Here is a 23254-nt window from a genome sequence, read left to right on the forward strand (position 1 = left end):
CGACAGCACACCGGGGGGCCACGGCGACAGCACACCGGGGGGCACTCAATGAGTTTGAGGAGTTTGGGGATTTGGAGAGTTTCTGTGCATATAGCCTTAAAAAGTAAGTTTGGAGGAGGAATTTAGGGCACATTCTCTCCAGAAGAGTCAGTGTGAACATAGCCTTGGAGGCAAAAAACAAAAAAAAAAAAAAATCTGAGCCCTTTCTCCTAGACAATATAGGGAATGTCAAAAGTTAATACACAACAGAACAGCGCTTTAGAAGGTAAAAATAAAAAAGGTCATGGACTAAATTGAGTAAAAGGCATTTTAAAGTCCATAAAGCACATGAAGGGGTTAACTATAATATTTAATAAATCTGATGTGTGGGATGTGATTCATTGTGACGCACTCTACAGCACTGACAGCGAAGGACAAAGCTGCACTTACCGACTGATAATGGGAGACTGGCCCAGCGGGGATTGCATCAAGCTCACCACATCCGGCACACTGCAGGGCATGTGCAGAATACAGGCTGCAATCACTGAGCTATATACAGTGCAGAACAGGTGCACAATGCAGGCTGCAGTCACTGAGCTCTATATAGTGCAGGACAGGTGCACAATGCAGGCTGCAGTCACTGAGCTATATACAGTACAGTATGTGCAGAATATTGCCTGTTATCGCTGAGCTATATACAATGCAGGGCATGTGCAGAATACAGGCTGCAGTCACTGAGCTATATACAGTGCAGGGGATGTGCAGAATACAGGCTGCAGTCACTGAGCTATATACAGTGCAGGGCAGGTGCAGAATACAGGCTGTAGTTGCAGAATTATCAGATATGACAGTGACAGAACAATGATGACCTAACATGATATAGGGCACAGACCGCACGACCGTCTGACTGCAGTAAAAGGGGACGGGGAAGAGAATGGGGAATATCACCCAAAAAAAATTAACCCAAAAGGACAGAAGTGATGGCAATGTCTCCATTGTGTGACACGGATTAGCAGCCCCCCATCACAGCAGCCCCCCATCACCCCACCAATCACTTCATGTGGCCGGAGCGTGTCCCGATGATGGAGAATTATTAATGGTTTGCAGGTCATCACTGATCGCATCCAACCTAATCTGACCAATTGCATCGTATGGCGGATCGCTCCCCGGCCAGTGCGGGCTGCGGTATACACGGACCCGCCATCATTTCTGAAGTTTCTGCTCCCCCATAGTGATCCGCTAGCTCCCAGCCTGCAGGGTGGAGGCTGCACATGGCTCACCCCGCACTCACCTTGCTGCAGGTCCTGCTGGTCGTACCACGGCTCATCCTCCTTGATCTCGAACTCCTCCACGTTGCTGTCGGTTAACATGACTGCGCTCCGCTCTCCCGGGACTCCCGGACTGCAGCAGGCGGAGGGGACCGAGGCTGACAGCGGCTCCTGCTCTCCTCCTCCTCCGAGCCGCGGACGGAAACAGCCGAACGCCTCCGAACAGCGCCGCAACGTGGCATTCGGAGTGTGTGACGTCAAATTTGCAAATGGGAGGGGCCGCTTACAAACTAGCCAATAAAATCTCGTGCTAAAGAGACAGCGGATACCTTTGGACCTATCACATATTAGTGAAGGCAGATTGCCGTGCTGTGATTGGTTAAACACAAGAACACGCCCAGATCTCAGATTTTGACACTTCCGTGTTTTGCTGCTGATGCTGGTAGTCTCTTGAAGCGTGCGGGTTGCGACGGGCAACTGGTGGGAGATCGTCCGCGTCCTCGCCATCCATGAGCCCTGCTCCTCGCTGCCCGGTAGGATGTGCTCGCTGTGGAGCGTGCGTTACATTTGGTGATGGGTAGTGATGTGCAGGATCGTGCTGCAGCTCGCTCGTGCTGTGTTGTACCCCGGGTAGATAGATCACCACAAGCATGAAAAACGCTTGTAAATCCGCGCAGTGTCTGCAGATTCGGTTGATCGGTTCGGATTGATGTTTGACGCTGCATTTCTCGCTTCTGATTGCAGATTTTGGCCGGGTCCTGCCTGTTCATTTGTGGCAGAGTCACTAAAATCTGATGAGGTAACAGTGACATAAAATCAGAACACCCCTTTAACTATCAGCAGTTGGGGTCCGCGTTAAAGGGATCCATCACATTGTGCGTGCAGCTTGGTCCGTGGGCATCGCGTATAAAGACATGATATATAGGACTGTGGAGCACTTATATTTTATGCGTCGACGTCCTGAGTGATTGTATGTATAGAAGTCCAGTGTGCGGTCCTACTGGTGATTGTATGTATAGGAGTCCAGTGTGCGGTCCTACTGGTCGCTGTATGTATAGGAGTCCAGTGTGCGGGCCTACTGGTTACTGTATGTATAGGAGTCCAGTGTGCGGTCCTACTGGTCAATGTATGTATAGGAGTCCAGTGTGCGGTCCTACTGGTCAATGTGTGTATAGGAGTCCAGTGGGCGGTCCTACTGGTCAATGTATGTATAGGAGTCCAGTGGGCGGTCCTACTGGTCAATGTATGTATAGGAGTCCAGTGGGCGGTCCTACTGGTCAATGTATGTATAGGAGTCCAGTGTGCGGTCCTACTGGTCAATGTATGTATAGGAGTCCAGTGTGCGGTCCTACTGGTCAATGTGTGTATAGGAGTCCAGTGGGCGGTCCTACTGGTCAATGTATGTATAGGAGTCCAGTGGGCGGTCCTACTGGTCAATGTATGTATAGGAGTCCAGTGGGCGGTCCTACTGGTCAATGTATGTATAGGAGTCCAGTGGGCGGTCCTACTGGTCAATGTATGTATAGGAGTCCAGTGGGCGGTCCTACTGGTCAATGTATGTATAGGAGTCCAGTGTGCGGTCCCACTAGTGAATGTATGTATAGGAGTCCAGTGTGCGGTCCTACTAGTGAATGTATGTATAGGAGTCCAGTGTGCAGTCCTACTAGTGAATGTATGTATAGGAGTCCAGTGTGCAGTCCTACTAGTGAATGTATGTATAGGAGTCCAGTGTGCAGTCCTACTAGTGATTGTATGTATAGGAGTCCAGTGTGCAGTCCTACTAGTGAATGTATGTATAGGAGTCCAGTGTGCAGTCCTACTAGTGAATGTATGTATAGGAGTCCAGTGTGCAGTCCTACTAGTGAATGTATGTATAGGAGTCCAGTGTGCAGTCCTACTAGTGATTGTATGTATAGGAGTCCAGTGTGCAGTCCTACTAGTGAATGTATGTATAGGAGTCCAGTGTGCAGTCCTACTAGTGAATGTATGTATAGGAGTCCAGTGTGCAGTCCTACTAGTGAATGTATGTATAGGAGTCCAGTGTGCAGTCCTACTAGTGAATGTATGTATAGGAGTCCAGTGTGCGGTCCTACTAGTGAATGTATGTATAGGAGTCCAGTGTGCGGTCCTACTAGTGAATGTATGTATAGGAGTCCAGTGTGCGGTCCTACTAGTGAATGTATGTATAGGAGTCCAGTGTGCAGTCCTACTAGTGAATGTATGTATAGGAGTCCAGTGTGCAGTCCTACTAGTGAATGTATGTATAGGAGTCCAGTGTGCAGTCCTACTAGTGAATGTATGTATAGGAGTCCAGTGTGCAGTCCTACTAGTGATTGTATGTATAGGAGTCCAGTGTGCAGTCCTACTAGTGAATGTATGTATAGGAGTCCAGTGTGCAGTCCTACTAGTGAATGTATGTATAGGAGTCCAGTGTGCAGTCCTACTAGTGAATGTATGTATAGGAGTCCAGTGTGCAGTCCTACTAGTGAATGTATGTATAGGAGTCCAGTGTGCGGTCCTACTAGTGAATGTATGTATAGGAGTCCAGTGTGCGGTCCTACTAGTGAATGTATGTATAGGAGTCCAGTGTGCGGTCCTACTAGTGAATGTATGTATAGGAGTCCAGTGTGCGGTCCCACTAGTGAATGTATGTATAGGAGTCCAGTGTGCGGTCCTACTAGTGAATGTATGTATAGGAGTCCAGTGTGCGGTCCTACTAGTGAATGTATGTATAGGAGTCCAGTGTGCGGTCCTACTAGTGAATGTATGTATAGGAGTCCAGTGTGCAGTCCTACTAGTGAATGTATGTATAGGAGTCCAGTGTGCAGTCCTACTAGTGATTGTATGTATAGGAGTCCAGTGTGCAGTCCTACTAGTGATTGTATGTATAGGAGTCCAGTGTGCAGTCCTACTAGTGAATGTATGTATAGGAGTCCAGTGTGCAGTCCTACTAGTGATTGTATGTATAGGAGTCCAGTGTGCAGTCCTACTAGTGAATGTATGTATAGGAGTCCAGTGTGCAGTCCTACTAGTGATTGTATGTATAGGAGTCCAGTGTGCAGTCCTACTAGTGAATGTATGTATAGGAGTCCAGTGTGCAGTCCTACTAGTGATTGTATGTATAGGAGTCCAGTGTGCAGTCCTACTAGTGATTGTATGTATAGGAGTCCAGTGTGCAGTCCTACTAGTGATTGTATGTATAGGAGTCCAGTGTGCAGTCCTACTAGTGATTGTATGTATAGGAGTCCAGTGTGCGGTCCCACTAGTGAATGTATGTATAGGAGTCCAGTGTGCAGTCCTACTAGTGATTGTATGTATAGGAGTCCAGTGTGCAGTCCTACTAGTGAATGTATGTATAGGAGTCCAGTGTGCAGTCCTACTAGTGATTGTATGTATAGGAGTCCAGTGTGCGGTCCCACTAGTGATTGTATGTATAGGAGTCCAGTGTGCGGTCCTACTAGTGAATGTATGTATAGGAGTCCAGTGTGCAGTCCTAATCACCAGTAGGAACACTCACTGGACTCCTCTACATACAATTACAGAATCCAGTGGGTGATCCTACTGGTGATTAGGACCGCCCACTGGACTTCTATACATCCAATCACCACTAGGACCGCCCACTGGATGCCTTTATATACAATCACCAGTAGGACCGCCCACTTGACTCCTATACATACAATCACCGGTAGGACCGCCCACTGGACTCCTCTACATACAAGCACCAGGGATTTCAATAGAAAACATTTACTGAAGCTTTTTGCCATAACTGCTCCTCCTGCTGTATAGCTCATCCTGCCATCAGATCAGAGACCATTTCCAACATTACAGGTTCCATTTAAATTGCTGTAGGTGACTTTGCAGGGTAATGTGTCACTGTGATTGTGTAGCCCAGGACTGACATGTAACAAAAATACAATGGCTTCTGTCCTTCTCCGCCTGCTGCTCCTTATAGTCCTACGTGACATAGATCAGATACATACAGGGCCAAATTGACACCTTTACCTTGTACCCCTGATACCTGTGTATCTGATCTAACTCCCCGCCCTATTCAATACTCAGGTGAAATTATCGGGGCACATTTTCCCTTTTAAGTGAGTAGGGAGAGAATAATGAGGATCCAGTGCTTTGTATCTACAGATTTATGCCACCTCCTGTACTTTTTGGCACAGAGCTATAATTGTGTTTGGTAAGTCATGTGTTTCATAATGTTGCTGCCTTACAGGTTACATATACAATTGGGGTCAGGTCAATGGATGCCTCCAAGTGTGCTCTGCTTCTGGATAGCGCACACAGGCCGGTCTAAGCTTTTCTCTAAAGATCCCAACATGGTCTTGTTGGATATTCCACCAAAACCAGGAGCTCAAACCATTTCTAAAAACAAATATGCCACTTAACGCAATGCAAAGTGCATGAGCAAAAGAGAAATCCAATCAATATTTGGTGTGCCCTCCCTTCACCTCTAAAACAGCATGAACTTTCCTGCATACAAATGCACACAGTGTGTGAATGAATTCAGCCGGAAGGTCGTGCCAAACATCTTGGAGAACTAACCACAGATCTTTTGTGGATGTCAGCTTCTGTCTCTTCCTGTGTCACGTAGAGCAGATGTTGAGATCAATGTCCTAAGGCTGAGAAATACTGGCAGATCCTTATCCATCATGTCATACCATGAGGGAGGCGTCTGATTGGCTCCAAATTCATTCCGCAGCAGGAAAATGACCCCAAACATCCAGCCAATGTCATGAAGTGCTATCTACAGTGTAAAGAAGAATAATGAGCCATAGAAAGTGATGATCCGGCCCCCACAGAGCCCTGATCTCACATCACCAGGTCTGGGATTACATGGAGAGACAGAAGGATCCGCACAAGCCTCATACACAGATCTGGGTTTAGTCCTTCAAGATGTTTGGAACAAACTCCCTGCTGAGATTTTTCAAAAATATTTTAACAAACTTCACCGACTGTCATGGCGTCATCTGGTTCTGGTCAGACTACAGATTCTGACACTTCGCCTGAAAACTCCTCTGGTATCTGTGATCTACGCAGGCAGAGTCTACTTGTTAGGCTTCTTTGCAAATCAAAAAGGTCCATGGAGCCTCTGTTCGGAGTCTCGATACAGAAAGCAGCCAGATATCCCTCCGGGAAGGACCTAGCCAAGGAGTGGCTCTTTTTAGGAGACCACCATATTAAGTGGCCCTTTTAGTCAATATCCAACTCTTTGACGAGTTTAAAAATATGAAAAGGGAATTACCAAGGCCAGGTATCCATCCACACACAGCTGTTTTGGGGTATTGCCCCTCATCAGTGTGGAGTAGGATTCTGGCTAGGTAGGAGCAATGCCTAGTAGACCAGCAAGACAAAACAATCACTGATCTCGGGGAGACCAGCCAGAGAGTCCTTCCCGGAGGGATATCTGGCAGGTTTCTGTGTTGAGACTCCTAACAAAGGCTCATGTGCTTTTTTGTTTTGCATATTTCCCAGGGGGCAATGTACGTAGGATTTCAATGTGTTGAGCGCCCTCATTGGCTACCGGCAGTGTTTTCTCTGGCTGGTCTCCCCGAGATCAGTGATTATTTTGTCTTGTTAGGCTTCTTTGATCACCTGCTGTGGGGGAGCCAATCACATCTGCTCCTCTCCAATATATGCTGGCTGGGTCCTAATAATAATAATAATAATAATAATAATAATAATAATCTTAGTTGGTCTGGGGAAGTATCGTGATCCAGACTATTTGGTGTGATATTTGTTGCTGTATGCTGTTGTGGAGTTTAATCTTTGTTACCATTTTGTTGCTACCCTCCTGCTCTTGTTTTTCTCCTTAGGCTGCTTTCACACTACGTTTTTTTAACATGCGTCATGAACGTTTTTTTAACGCAAAAACGGATCCAGTGCAAATGCGTTTTCATTTCAATGCATTTGCAGTGGACTCGCATCAACATGCGTTTGCGTGCGTTATAGTGAGGATCCAGCGACTTGCAGTTTTTTAACTTTTTTTTCAAAAGCGCTACTTGTAGCGTTTTTGAACTACGTCCAAAGACTGCAAATCGCTGGATCCTGACTATACTGCACGCAAACGCATGTGAACGCTGGCATGCTGATAGACAGGATCCTGCTTGCTCTACTGAGCATGCCCAGAAACCAGCCTGGCGTGATCAGTCTCTCTCTCCCCCTCCCCCCCCTCCCTCCCTCGCCTCTCTTCCCTGCCTGAGAACGGAGGATGCTCGTAACCAAGGTAAATATCGGGTAACCGCAGGCTTAGTTACCCGATGTTTACGATGTTTACCTTGGTTACGTGTACAGGGAGCCGGTTCCTAGCAGCTGCAGACGCTCATAACCAAGGTAAATATCGGGTATCCAAGCAAGTTACCCGATGTTTACCTTGGTTACGAGCCTCCGCAGCTGTCTGATGCCGACTCCCAGTCTTTCACGTTCAGTTCCCCTCACTCCCGATCACATGACTCCAATGCCTGCCCATAAACTTAAAGTGACAGGATCCTGCAAAATAACACACAGGATCTGCTTTTGCAGCAAAAACGTTCATGAGGCATGTTAAAAAAAACGTAGTGTGAAAGCAGCCTAAGGCTCTCTTCTTTTATATTTATTTATTTTTTTTTTAATTCTTTATTTATTTAGATTAGTTGGAATCAACATAAACATAATAAACAATCCAAAGGCCTAACGGCCCAACTACATCAAGATGAGTGTAAGATTCCAAATATTGAAATAAAAACAAGGTAAACAATAGACCTAAAGCTGGGTTCACACTAAACGACAGCGACAACGACGTCGCTGTTACGTCACCATTTTCTGTCAAACACAGCGACGCAGCAGCGATCATAACGACACGCGTCGCTGTGCTGCAACATGTGCAGAGAGCAGGGAGTCGCGCACACTGAGCGCTGGCTCCCTGCTCTTCTAGCTACAGTACACATAGGGTTAATTACACGATGTGTACTACAGCTACATGTGCAGAGAGCAGGAGCCGGCACTGGCAGCGTGAGAGCTGCGGAGGCTGGTAACTAAGGTAAATATCGGGTAACCACCTTGGTTACCCGATGTTTACTGTGGTTACAGCTTACCACAGCTGCCAGATGCCGGCTCCTGCTCCCTGCTCTCTTCATTTCGTCGCTCTCTCGCTGTCAAACACAGCGATGTGTGCGTCGCAGCGGGAGAGCGACGACCAAAAAATGAAGCAGGACATTCAGCAACGAGCGGCGACCTCACAGCAGGGGCCAGCTCGTTGCTGGATGTCACACACAGCGACAGCGATGGGACGTCGCTGCAACGTCACAGAAAATGGTGACGTAGCAGCGACGTCGTTGTCGCTGTGTGTGACACCACCTTAATAGAAAGGCAACTAGAATTTAAACAGACTATCAGACGTGATAGCCTAAAGCAGATCAGAAGAGAAAGGAAGAAGAAAAGACCAGAACAGGGGGTATAGAAGAAAGGGGGGGGAGGTAGGGTAAACAAGGCAAGGCAACACACCGTCTCTCCGAACCCAAGCAAAGCGCCACTCCAGACCTACAATGACGCGCCACTCCAGACCTACAATGACGCCCCACCATTGGACCCTGCGCAATCCCCCACCAGGTCTCGGTACTCCACTGTTTGTTGGAAGTCCATCCACTCTCTCCAAGTGGCCCAGAATTTTGTGTAGGAGTCATGCACAGAAGAGGTCAGGTCCTCCATGTGCATGAGTTCATTGGATCTGGCAATCCACTGTGCGACAGTAGGTGGCGCTTGACTTTTCCATCTCTCAGGAATGCATGACCTAGCAGCCATTATAAGGAACTTCCTCAGTGAGGATCTGTAGGTTTTTAAAGGGGTCCCACAGTGATGAAGCAGGAAGGCCGCCGGTCCCAATTCCTCAGTAGTTCCAAACACCTTCCGAATAATATCGGATACTCCCGACCAGAACAGCCACATCGCCTCGCACTCCCAAAACACATGAAGCAATGTGCCCTCCTCCCTACCACACCTACAGCAAGTGGGCTAAGTCTCTCTTTGTATAGTCCTGTGTATGTGCAGTGTGTTAGAGCTTTGGTTTTCCCTTGTCTGTTCTTATCAGTTTACCGTCTCACTCCTGCTTGTCCCTCCCTGGAGCGAGGGGTGTATTAGAGTAGTATGTCTCAAGCGTATAGTAAGTCACGGGATTCTGGCATCTCCACCATTAGGAGTAAGATTCTGGCATCTCCACCATTAGGAGTAATCCGGAGGTGAGGGATAGCCTAGGGTCCTCTAGCGTAAGAGACAACATAGTCACTCGCTTCCCAAAGTAACATCGTGATAAAAGCTGTGTGCAAGTCTCTAGAAGAAATAATGAAGGCAAAGGGCAGTCACCAAATAGTGATGTGATTTAGATTTCTCTTTTGTTCATTCACTTTACATTTACTTAATTGATAAAAATAAACTATTAAGACTTCAATTATTGAAAGCATTCTTACTTTGCAGCATTTTGTTTTCCACACCTGCTTAAACGTTTGCAGATATATAATGTATAAAGGTTTGAGGGCCATTCTGGGACTATAGCTGCAGTCATATAAGATACTGAAGATACCAAGTTACCCCGTCCATAAACTAAATTGCTTTTGACAATCTTATATTTGGCAGGTTTACTGTACGACTTAACGGGGAACTGAAGTTTGAAACAATTTTTGACAACTCATAGCAACATATCAAAAGCTTTACTCCATGTGGATCCTAGTCCTAAAACTCCAATGAAGGGTGGAAACTTGTAGTTAAGTAGCTGATTCTCAAAAACCAAGCAAAGTGATGTATTGATCTATACAATGTAGCGTTGAGCAGAAAGATTTTAAAGGGAACCTGTCACCAGTTTTTTTGCCCTATAAGCTGCGGCCACCACCAGTGTGCTCTTATATACAACATTCTAACATGCTGTATATAAGAGCCCAGGCCGCTGTGTAGAACATAAAAATCACTTTATAATACTCACCTAAACGGTCACTGTGGTGGAGTTGGGTCAAATGGGTGTCTTCGTCCTCCGGTGCCGGCGCCTCCTCCTTCGGCCAGCTTTGTCCTCCTTCTTTTTTGATGCAATTCCAAATATTATTTGATGACCCTCAAAATAGTTTGATAAGTTGGAAATTTTTCTTTTATGATGCGTCCGACGTCATCCACACTCGCCGGCATTCAGGTCCTGAGCAGCAGGGCTGTGGAGTCGGAGTCGGAGTCGTGGAGTCGGAGTCGGAGCTCATTTTGGTGGAGTCGGAGTCGGAGTTGGAGTCGGTATAAAATGCACCGACTCCGACTCCTAAAATATATAATAAATTGGGGACAGGAGTGCAATGCAGAATGTGCTGAATATTTTACTAAATATTAACATTTAGTATAATGCTTATATTTAAGTGAAAAATGTATTGTAGTACAATGTGAACATCAGACATTTAATTGTTTTTATGATACAATAATCAAGATATTTGGATAGAACATAAAATATTTATTAGAATACAACTTTAGAACACAAAAAAACTAATAAATTGTAAATATGTAATATATATATATATATACACACACAGTGTATATACACACACAAGATATATATGTAATCTACTGTATATTACATAGTGTATTACATATTTACAATTTATTACAGTTTTTTGTGTTCTAAAGTTGTATTCCAATAAATATATTTTATGTTCTATCCAAATATCTTGATTATTGTATCATAAAAATTATTAAATGTCTGATGTTCACATACACATATTCATGTACTACAATAAATTTTTCACCTAACTATAAGCAATATATGTAGGAGCCGGAGTCGGAGTCGGTGCAAGAGAATTTGAGGAGTCGGAGTCGAAGGTTTGGCTTACCGACTCCACAGCCCTGACTGAGCAGGGCAGATCAAAGTATTGTAGTGCGCCTGTGCAGGACCGGAGAGTGTGTATGATGTAGGCAGGTCATGCACACAGGCTTCAGAAGGAGGACGAAGATGGCTGAAAGAGGCGGCGACGGCACCGGAGCACGAAGACGCCCATTTGAGCCACATCCACCGCAGTGACCGGTTTAGGTGAGTATTATAAAGTGTTTTTTATGTTCTACACAGCGGCCTGGGCTCTTATATACAGCATGTTAGAATGCTGTATATAAGAGCCCGGTGGTGGTGGCCGCAGCTTATAGGGCAAAAAGCTGATGACAGGTTCCCTTTAAGGAGTGTGGTACGGCAGCCGCCATACAAGAGACCTGTGAGCTTCCTCCTACCGTCCAGCATCCCCATCGATTCTTTGATCTGTAGGTCCAGAACAGTCTTCATTTCAGCATGATGGACGCATGACATTGTGTTGGGCAATACTGGCCAGAAGAAGTGCCTGGGACGCCGGCAGGGAGGAGGAGGTTCATGGCGCTCTGGTTTAGTGGAAATGGACGAAAGACATGGATGCTGGAGACCAGGGTTCTGCAAATCTTTCTGGTCAACTCTAATGGAAAGTCTTTGAGCCCGTACATTACTCTACTCATTCAGCCAAACAAGATGGGAGCCCTTCTGCCCTGTCTTTTCAGTGATGGGGGCTCTTCATAGATCAAAACTCCTGACATGTCACTAAAACAAATCAAAAGTATCTCCAAAGTTCAAAAAGTGTTGACTAATGAAAAATGGAATTCCGCTTTCTGTGACAGCTTAGTACTGGCCCTTACAATAGGTCTGGTAAAGCGAGGCACTTGACTAATCACACAGCACCTTAAAATACTGTCCCTGAAAAGAAGACTTACCCCAAAACTAAGACCCTGTAGGATTTTTGGGTTTTTTTTCAGTATGCTTTAAATATAACCACTACTCCAAAAATAAGCCCTAGTTGCAACTCCATAAGCAGGTGTCCAAGCAGCTAGAAAAGTTAAAGAATAGAGCAGGAATCTTCATCAAAGAAAGCAGACACCCCCAAAAGAAAGCAAATCCCCCCCCCTCCCAAAAAAACAACAACAAAAAATGCACTCACCAAACAATTACAGTTAACAAGTCCCGATGGTAGATGGGCTCTGACACGGAGATCTGTGTCACTGTCAGGTCCCTTGCCGTTCCAGCTGCTTTGCACTGCAGCTCTCACAAACAGATTATGTACCAGTATCACTCCACATGAGTGATACTGCTTCCAGTCACCAGGGGGAGCCAATCACTGTAGAACGCAGGGGGACCTCACAATGACGCAGATTTGTATGTGAGAGCCCATTCACTTGCAAATTCTAAGTGTTTTGGGTCTGATATGTGCGATTCTTTTAGGGGGTGTCTGCTTTCTTTTGAGGGTGAACTTGGCAGTACACAGAATTATAATCAGGTAATTTAACCCTTTGTAAATATGGTATGTACCCACCACTATAGGACCGGTTCTGCACCACGAGAATAGCAGATCTCATGGGGAAAATATAAGGCATGCCCTGAAAATAAGCCCTAGCGCATCTTTCAGAGCAAAAAATAATATAAGACCCTGTCTTATTTTTGGGGAAACCTGGTACATGGTATCACAAATACCCTGCATACATTCATTGTATAGACAAATTGGAAAATCCAGCTATGATGTACGCAAAATTTTAGTAACAAGATATAAGCACTGGCAATATAATCCTGGAGAACTCCTTCTGATTGTGTCATTACTTTATGCTTTGGTTTCTGCCTTTATATGTATTTGTATTATACATTTATGTATTGGTCTTCTGTCTCTTTATGTAGTTTTGTCACTGTTTATGTTTCCTTAGGTGACCTGTGAAGATGAAGTTGTCCTTAGGAATCCACGGGCCCGCCCTGGCCTACTCCATGACCACATTAGGTGCTGGAATGATGAACAGCATATTTAACTTCTATTACGTGAAGTTGTTTCTTAACCACTACAAAATATCAGAAGGGGCCTTTCACCAGGCGCAGGTAAAATGTAGCGTCAAGATCCGTCTCTGTTTGGAAATCAAATCAAGTCAATGTTCTTTTTTATTTTGTGTTTTTGTTAAAGGGAACCTGTCAACTGCCCTCCAGCCCAGCAGCACTCATACCTGTACATACTTGAATGCCCAAATTCCCTCCCTAACCAGCCCTGTATAACGCTATTTACTAATATGAATGGTTAAAAAAAAAAAGTCCATATCTTTCGTTTGATAACACTCATGCCAAATTTAGAGAAAATAGGGAAAAAATAAAAATAAAAAATGGTCTGTTTTATATTCCGGTGGTGTCTTACTGGTGGAGCAGGGTCATAGGAGGCAAAGATGGTGGTGGAGTAGGGAGATGCTGCAGGCGCTATGGTGCGTGTCCTGGATCCTCGCTGTGAGCCTGGATCCAGAACCTCATGGCGGTGCAAGCTTTAAAGAAACTGCACCCGGATTCGGCGCATGCACAGATTGAACTATTGGCTCAATGACGAGCCAAGATCTCTTCTGCGCATGCGCCACTTCCAAGTGGCATTTTCTTTAAGTCCGCTGCTGGAAGAGCAAAGGGCCGGAGGCAGCGCATGCACAGATGAGATCGTGAGCCGAGAGCTCAATCTACTCCATTATTTGAAGCCCGCACTGCCGACATATTCAGTAGGGCCCCTTCCTCACCACCCCCTTGAGCTTATGGTCATGCATAGTACTCTGCCTACACCCAGCTGATGCACTGATGTGGCCAAAATGAGCTGCGTGCATGCGCAACATTTCCTGGACTTTGTGGTCACATTGGCTCACGGAAATCATGTTATCACGCCCACAGGGATGTGATAATATGGAAAGAGCGCCGACTAGTCAGGGGAACCAACGCCCCTGTAACTAGTCAAGGCCCTAATATAGCATAAGAACAGCGAGAGTTATAAGTAGTTTTTTAAACATTCATATTAGTGAATAGCGTTATACAGGGCTGGTTTGGACGGGAATTTGGGCATATAGATAGCATGGAGGGCACAGGGGACCTGACAGGTTCCCTTTAAAGAAGCAAATTCCAGATCCCCGCAGAAGGCTGGTGTCTCCATTAAAAGGCAATGAGAACTGGGTATCAATCTATGTAAAGGTCTACCTCGATGTGGTGTTCCCATTAGGGTCATTCCATAAATGTCTCACAGATGTGTGTCCCACCACCCACCTCGAGGTCAGCACAGCTTTCTCCGCACATTTTCATTGTCAAATTGCAGTTTTTGGAGAACAGGTAATGAATGTCCATAAAGAACCCAACTGATCCCGGGGACAGGCAACCAAAGATCCATATGAGACGGCAGCGGTGGTGGAGCGTGGCTGCCACCTCTCCATATATACAGGCGGATTTAGGACCATCTGCTTGCTAAGGATCCAACATCAGCCTGTGGGAAAACTCCTTTAGGATGGGGAATATTACATTTTAATACTTAGTAGCTGGTATATAGGAGGATAGTTCTTTATAGTATTTACATGCTCTTTTAATTCTTACAGGTGATTTTTATGATCTGGAATGCCATAAACGACCCGCTATTTGGTTATATCCAAGATAATTCCAAAACCGGCTTCTGCTCCATACGGCGCCACTCCATATTGTATGGCGCTCCATTTTATGCCCTTGCTTTCCTGCTTCCTTGGTTCCCCTGGAAGGATTACACAGAGGGGGAATGGCTCAGTGGTCTCCACCTGGTGATAGCCCTCTGCATCTTTGATGGCATGCTTACCTTTGTCTTGCTTGCCCAATGCGCCCTGTTTGCCGAGATTTCATCCAAGCACGAAAGTCGTCTTCAGCTCATTAAATACAACCAAGTGGCGTCACTGCTGGGGTCCTCCAGCATTCTCTTCTGCGGACTCGTATCCGATAACATGGAGAACTTCCCCAACTTTCAGACGTTCACGGTCTTTGTGGCCGTCGTGGCCACGGCATGCATGTGTTATACCGGGGTGTTTGGCATAAGCCAGTATGAGCAGCGGGAAAGGCTGGTGGAGAGCGGCACCAAGTCAGACACCTCGCTCTCCTGGGCCGCCGTGCTGACGCTCACCAAACAGATCCTAACCCAAAGGAACTTTCTGTTGTTTGTGTCTATGAACTTTTTTCAAGTTTTTCACGCTACTTTTTGCAGCAATTTCATGATCATTTTTGCTGACAACCTTATTCCTAAAGACGCACTCCCCTCTTTTGTCAGAAGTCTCATGTATGGAGCCGGCTTCATGTTTCCTCAGGTAAATTCTAAAACCTTCTACCTTTCATTTTTGTGGTATAGTATGGCGTCGATCATTCTGCAGAGACCCTCGATCTTCAAGGCTTCTCCTGCCCATTTGGTCCATGGGGAAAAAAAAAAAATCACTAATCCAAACATATATATTACAGGCATATAAAAAAAAAATGGAAAACGTCTGCACCTCTTTCCCAAAAAATAACATTTTACCATTTCTGTTATTTTCCTGTAAAATTTATGGTCAAATTGACAACTGTCCTACCAATCTTTTCAAAGGGACTGTCGTGAGTCATGTACGGCTCTGCCAGTACCTGTATTCCGCCTCCGGCAGGGGCCTGTTTGTTCTGGCCTCGTTCTGGGGGTCATGTGTCGCCCAGGGTTATGGGGTACTCTGTCCTGAGCGGTGTATAACTGGGGAATGTCACTTTGGTGGCCGTTGCCCGGTCGCGTGCCTTGGGTGCTTTTTTAAAAGGGGGTAAATACAGGGGATTTGAGTAATGTGCACACGTGACGCCACTTGCGGGTTGCGGCTATGTGGATGGAGCCGCCGCTGCATAGTTTTCACTACTGGGGCTGGTGTTAGTGGCAGCCTGCATGTTGGGCCCTCCGCAAGCAGGACCGGGCCCCAGAGGACAGGTGATGCAGATAGGTGTTGAAAGAAGGTAGGCCACACAAGGGGTTTCAGTGTAACTGGTTCTTTTACTCACTGCAAGCTGGTACTGGTTACCCGAGGCCGGCTGGTCTCAACTGCAGGTCCTCTTAGTCCCAGTCCCGGTGTAGTGATCTGGTGGCTTCTTTCCCCTGCACCTGTCTTTGGTTGGTGGGTCCCCGTGGCTGGGAGAAGCTGGGGGTCCCCTCCTGGTAGTCTTCTACAGCAGTCTTTATGACGGTAGCGTGACCCCTGAGGGGTTGGAGTCTCTGATCCTGGTCCCCGGTTCTCCCGTTGCTACTGTGTCCAAAACTTCAAAGTCAGTGAGGTCCTTGATGGTCCCCCAGATTTTATCAGGTCTGCCTGGAGTGTTTGCCTGACCTAGGATTCTGTACCCCGTTGGTGCGTAGTTCCGGGAGCACTCCACCGTACTCCACCGGCAACTAACCGCCTGGTGTCCATAGCCAGGAGACAGTCTGAGTTATATTAAGTCATATTTTATCTTATCATAGCCTAGTTTAATGAGTCATTATTATCATTGGTTAAATATTGTATATTCAGTCACTGTTAAACCCTTTTCTTTTATATTTTAGTTTCTTGTGCTGATCAGTCACTCGTTATTCTCCAGTATCGGCTATTATAAGGTCATCCTGTATGCCTTCTATGTAGAAGCCATTTCTGCGGTTCTGATGGTGTTAATAGGGCCGCAGCATTACTATGTCCTGGCGGTATTCCTCGTCACCGACATGTAAGTAAACATCTCCGGCTCCTGCTTTCTGTCACTGTCAGGCGTAACACGGTCTTTTATGGCTTCTGTTTTTCCTCAATAGTATTTAGTCTCTAAAGACAGGTTCATATTCTTATATCGTATTACATTTACATGGCCACTGACTGATCTACAAGTAAATGCGGAGACCCCTCCTCTGGCCGAGGAGTCTATATTGCGCCAATCTATAAACATACAAATCGCTTTGCATTGAATTCACATGAGGGTATGAAAAAATATCAAGGTCCCGTTTGTCAGTTTTGTATCAAAACTGCTTGAAAAGGCACACCATATCTATTGAAGTTGCAGTTGCGGAACAATTTAACAACTTTTTCCATTTTTACGCCACTTCTGCCACTGTTTATTAAGATTGGTGTGCAAAGCGCCAGCCCTTGAAGACTTGGTGCCCAAATGTGAGGCTACAAGTGCCTGGATATAGATCTGATACTTTGTAGAACCCTGGCATAATATAAGGTGGATAGCTCATAATGAGAAAGTCTGTGCAGGATAGAAGCTGTGCTGATATATGCGCTAATGAAAAAAACAGCACCCTGGAGAGAGCTCACAACCAGCGTATATTACTGAGAGAGACAATCCCATATAAGAAAAAGAAATGAAGAAAGCAGCACCCTGGAGAGGGCTCACAACCAGCCTATATTACTGAGAGAGACAATCCCATATAAGAAAAAGAAATGAAGAAAGCAGCACCCTGGAGAGAGCTCACAACCAGCCTATATTACTGAGAGAGACAATCCCATATAAGAAAAAGAAATGAAGAAAGCAGCACCCTGGAGAGGGCTCACAACCAGCCTATATTACTGAGAGAGACAATCCCATATAAGAAAAAGAAATGAAGAAAGCAGCACCCTGGAGAGGGCTCACAACCAGCCTATATTACTGAGAGAGACAATCCCATATAAGAAAAAGAAATGAAGAAAGCAGCACCTTGAGAGAGCTCACAACCAGCCTATATTACTGAGGGAGACAATCCCATGAAAGAAAGAAAAAAAAAATGAAGAAAGCAGCATCCTGGAGAGAGCTCACAACCAGCCCATATTACTGAGAGACAATCCCATGAGAGGAAAAAAAAATGAAGAAAGCAGTATCCTAGAGAGAGCTCACAACCAGCCCATATTACTGAGAGAGACAATCCCATGAGAGAAAATGCAATTATACCTGTTTATAATTGGGTAATATACAGAGGAAAGAAGTACACGTACCCCAAAGATGCTAGCACAACGTTCTGGCAGTGAAAACGCTCTGATAACATCGACTTGCACTTAACAAAATTTAACTCATTAGGTATCAGATATTTTGATTGCTAATATCTCCCCAAGGCAGAGGGAAAATAATAAAAAATAACAAAAATGTATTCAGCTCCACAGTCCTTATTAGATCATGTATCGAGTGCAACATGAAAAATTTGGTGAAAGGTCTTCTGTAGATATGCGTACATTAGACTGTTTCAGAGAACGAGTATTGCTATTATTAACCCTGTCAATCAGGTATCTGCCTTGTCATGTTCTCGTCCTTGCTTTTCTGGCTCTGCCGACTCTACTGTTATGCTAATTGCTGTCTGACTACTAATAAATTACAGAAAGGGCACCTTCACAGCAAAATACCTGTATCTGGAGATGTATATTTTACTCTGAAATGTCCCTATACACAGGGGATGGGGAATCTCCAGCAGATTCCTGGGGACCATTAATTGCCCTTTGCAATCGGTATAACCCACACTCACAGCTTTCACTACTGAGCGTTGCAGCGCATGCAGTGAAGGATTAAGATCTGATGCCGGCTAGTGCCCAGTGTCAGGACATACCTTCAGAATCGGCACACGTTCTGCACTCCAGTCCCATCGATGGAGATGGCAGCCACGATGTCTACTATGGGATGTATACAGTGTGTCCACCCATATCCTGTCCACCGCCATTAACTTGAGACTGGCAGCAGCTATAGGAATAGAAGTGGTGTCTAGGTATAGTAAAGTAGCCATGCGCTACGCAATGAAACCACTTTATAGTGCCACCTGGTGGAAAACAACGGAGTTAGCATTTTTATCCTGAAAATGGAACGAGATAGAGAAAAAAAGTGAATTACAAAGTTGTAGGGCATCATCAATTCAATACGAATCGACACCTTGCATACAGAAATGCTATGATTAGAACGTGTAACTCTCACAAGGCGGCGGGCGTGAAGCGATACCTCATGGAGACCTTCCTACAAGTCATTGGGTATGGTGGCTGTGTGGAGTGGCCTCCACGCTCACCTGACCTGACCCCATTGGACTTCTTTCTGTGAGGTCACATCAAACAGCAGGTGTATGCGACCCCTCCACCAACATTACAGGACCTACGACGACGTATCACAGATGCTTGTGCAAACGTGTCACCTACTATATTGCACAACGTGCAGCAAGATACAGTATGCTGTCCAGAGTCCAGATGTGCAATGCAGCTGACGGGGGCCACTTTGAGCATCAAAGATAAATGAGCGCCATATGCGTGACCAGCATTCAATGTTTGGGGGGGGGGGGGAGATGGGTTTCATAACATAGCATTTCTGTATGCAAGATGTCGAGTCGTATTGAACTGATTATGTCCTACAATTTTGTAATTCACTTTTTTTTTCTCTGTCTCGTTCAGTTTTCGAGATAAAAATGCTAACTCCGTTGTTTTCCACCAGGTGGCGCTATAGGTGGTTTCATTGCATAGCGCATGGATACTTTACTATACCTAGACACCACTTCTATGCTTATAGCCGCCGCCGTTCTCAAGTTAATGGCGCTGGACACGCTGTATACAGTAGTCTGTCTCCTGTGTGATGTTAATGGCAGTCAGTGTCTGATGTATAGGCAGCAGTTTTGGTGTCTCCTATGTGATTTAAATACAGCAGTTTGTGTCTCCAATGGGATGTATTTACTGCAGTCTTCGTGTCTCCTGTGATTTTTATGGCAGTATCTGTGTCTCTGATGTGATGTGTGTATATACAGCAGTCTGTCTCCTATATGATGTATATAGAGCAGTCTCAGTGTCTATCTGATGTATAGACAGCAGTGTGCATCTCCTATGTGATGTATATACAGCTGTCTTTTCTTCCTATGTGATGTTTGACAGTCTTTGTCCTATGTGATGTACAGTATATACAGCAGTGTCAGTGTCTTTTATGTGATCTATATCTGTCTGGGTCTATGTGATGTGTATACTGCAGTCTTGGTTTTTCCTGTGTGAGGTTTATGGCAGTCTGTGTCTCCGATGTGACATATATACAGCAGTCTGTGTAATGTATATACAGCAGTCTGTTTAATGTATATACAGCAGTCTGTGTAATGTATATACAGCAGTCTGTATAATGTATATACAGCAGTCTATCTCCTATGTGATGTATGGTATATATAGAAATCTCAGGTTCTCCTACGTGATGTATATACAGCAGTCTGTGTCTCCTCTGAGAACTATACAGCAGACCTCCCACTGCTTGAGTTCTATAAATGTAAGAAGAGCGTTGATGAATTTCCCACTGTGAGGAGACCCGCAGTGTAATATACCTTTGTGTACAGAACTTACTGCTGCGAGTTCTTTTCAGAATTTATTGCAAAGAGTCTGCTGCGCACCAGACTGATGCAAAAAAGATGGAAAAGCAGCTGCAAGTAGTATCATCAATAGCACCTAATATCACATGTCACATGAAAAAGAAGCGGCTCCAGCGTTCACATCAGGGGGGAGTTAATTAAATGCTTTATCAAATATTGCAGGATACATTTCAAGTTGATAATTTTGTACGACCACGAATGTTATGTTATAAATATCCAAATGGCCCATAGCAGAAAGAAGGTTCCCCACCCCTGCTATACACAAACAGGGGAAAAACCTGCCACTCATGCAGAGCTGGTTGGGTGAGATGCCAGCACCGACATAACTCTGTGACTAGTCATCTCATCCCCAGGCCCGGTTTTTCTCTGTCCCAGTGCAACATACAGAGCCTGCCAGATTATGCTACCTGTGGTTAAGGAAGCAAAAAAAAAAAAAGATACAAAAAAATAACTAAAAATTTTGGTGTTTTGACAAGTTTAAAAAATAAAAATTTCTAAAAACGTGAGTTTAAATAGTATATTAAATCAGAGCTATTTTCCAAAATGTTTATGGAAAACCAGGTATTGCCCATATTACAAGAAATTAGCTAATAGGAATAAAATATACCTTTTTAATATTTACTTTTAAAAGTTATGCAGGAGCATAAAAAGACAATAAACAACAATTCGTGCAACCATCCCAAAAATGAACAGACAGGGCAGGAGACAGACCGAGAGACAGGGCAGGAGACAGACCGAGAGACAGGGCAGGAGACAGACCGAGAGACAGGGCAGGAGACAGACCGAGAGACAGGGCAGGAGACAGACCGAGAGACAGGGCAGGAGACAGACCGAGAGACAGGGCAGGAGACAGACCGAGAGACAGGGCAGGAGACAGACCGAGAGACAGGGCAAGAGACAGACCGAGAGACAGGGCAAGAGACAGACCGAGAGACAGGGCAAGAGACAGACCGAGAGACAGGGCAAGAGACAGACCGAGAGACAGGGCAAGAGACAGACCGAGAGACAGGGCAAGAGACAGACCGAGAGACAGGGCAAGAGACAGACCGAGAGACAGGGCAAGAGACAGACCGAGAGACAGGGCAAGAGACAGACCGAGAGACAGGGCAAGAGACAGACCGAGAGACAGGGCAAGAGACAGACCGAGAGACAGGGCAAGAGACAGACCGAGAGACAGGGCAAGAGACAGACCGAGAGACAGGGCAAGAGACAGACCGAGAGACAGGGCAAGAGACAGACCGAGAGACAGGGCAAGAGACAGACCGAGAGACAGGGCAAGAGACAGACCGAGAGACAGGGCAAGAGACAGACAGACCAGGAATCAGACCGACGGACAGAGGGAGTCAGACAGACCAGGAATCAGACCGACGGACAGAGGGAGTCAGACAGACCAGGAATCAGACCGACGGACAGAGGGAGTCAGACAGACCAGGAATCAGACCGACGGACAGAGGGAGTCAGACAGACCAGGAATCAGACCGACGGACAGAGGGAGTCAGACAGACCAGGAATCAGACCGACGGACAGAGGGAGTCAGACAGACCAGGAATCAGACCGACGGACAGAGGGAGTCAGACAGACCAGGAATCAGACCGACGGACAGAGGGAGTCAGACAGACCAGGAATCAGACCGACGGACAGAGGGAGTCAGACAGACCAGGAATCAGACCGACGGACAGAGGGAGTCAGACAGACCAGGAATCAGACCGACGGACAGAGGGAGTCAGACAGACCAGGAATCAGACCGACGGACAGAGGGAGTCAGACAGACCAGGAATCAGACCGACGGACAGAGGGAGTCAGACAGACCAGGAATCAGACCGACGGACAGAGGGAGTCAGGCAGACCAGGAATCAGACCGACAGACAGAGGGAGTCAGGCAGACCAGGAATCAGACCGACAGACAGAGGGAGTCAGGCAGACCAGGAATCAGACCGACAGACAGAGGGAGTCAGGCAGACCAGGAATCAGACCGACAGACAGAGGGAGTCAGGCAGACCAGGAATCAGACCGACAGACAGAGGGAGTCAGACAGACAGAGATTGGGAGAGAAACAGAGAAAGTTGCTATCCCAGGCAATGCCGGGTGCTACAGCTAGTGCATAGTAAATAATGGTTTGATCTCACCAAGTTCCTAGTAGAGATCCTCCACTCATTTTTATTTTCTCCAGATAGAAACCGCAGCACAGGAATTATATACATTTTACCCTGTCGTGCCCATGAGCAGCTCCTGCCCTGACAAGGGCAGTCCCCAAGAGTGGTAAATGTTACCCCAAATAGTGTGCACCCTCTCTAGTGCTTCTTCTCACATTCTCTATAGAATTCACCATATGTATAATACACACCGCATAAAACACAGTATGGGTGGGGGTAACGCGACCACCTCCCACAAGGGCACCAATAGGCCTCCAATCTAATTTGCTTCTAGCTAAAATCAGGATTTCTCAATAATGGCACAACTGATCTGGACCAAAGAGGCGTCATTAGAATTGCAGCACACTGACCTACAGAGCGCCATCTCTGGTAACACCATAAAATGCAGCTGACAGCTTGTCGTTAACATCAGTGGGCAGGAGGAATATCCTATGTCTGCAGGATCTGACTACACAGCATCTGATTGTAGTCTGTTACCATAGTGACACATTCATTTCCAGCTACCCTAACCTGCATTTTATAACATGGCTCTTTTCTTATTCATGCTGCATCGGCGTTTGCTGTATAATTACAGACATACTCTAGATCTACACTTATTTGTAACTCATATTCTATTCTTTCTTTGCAGGGTGTTAGTACATGCCTCGTTTAGCGTGTTTAATCTGCCTTTGGCTGATATTGTAGATGCAGATTTTGCCAACTACAAACGCAAGTAAGTGACCTGTGGCTTCAAGCCCTTTAA

The 23254-nt window shown here is 45.8% G+C and overlaps 2 protein-coding genes across 2 annotated transcripts in view; one reads left to right on the top strand and one right to left on the bottom strand.

Moving 5' to 3' along the window:
* CDR2 (cerebellar degeneration related protein 2) overlaps positions 1-1488 on the bottom strand; it is a 35307-nt gene extending 33819 nt beyond the window's left edge. Inside the window, exon 1 of the mRNA XM_075318010.1 lies at positions 1271-1488. Coding sequence (XP_075174125.1) covers positions 1271-1349 — 79 coding nt within the window. The 5' untranslated portion in view covers positions 1350-1488. The remainder of the gene's footprint in view (positions 1-1270) is intronic.
* On the top strand, positions 1451-23228 carry LOC142245361 (transmembrane protein 180-like). The gene is made up of 5 exons (XM_075318011.1): positions 1451-1780; positions 12957-13122; positions 14628-15356; positions 16595-16749; positions 23141-23228. The coding sequence occupies exons 2-5, from the start codon at positions 12970-12972 to the stop codon at positions 23226-23228; spliced, it is 1125 nt and encodes a 374-aa protein (XP_075174126.1). The 5' UTR covers positions 1451-1780; positions 12957-12969.
* Positions 23229-23254: the final 26 nt, after the last annotated feature.

Source organism: Anomaloglossus baeobatrachus, chromosome 7 (genome assembly GCF_048569485.1).
Source record: "Anomaloglossus baeobatrachus isolate aAnoBae1 chromosome 7, aAnoBae1.hap1, whole genome shotgun sequence".
NCBI classification, from domain to species: Eukaryota; Metazoa; Chordata; class Amphibia; order Anura; family Aromobatidae; genus Anomaloglossus; species Anomaloglossus baeobatrachus.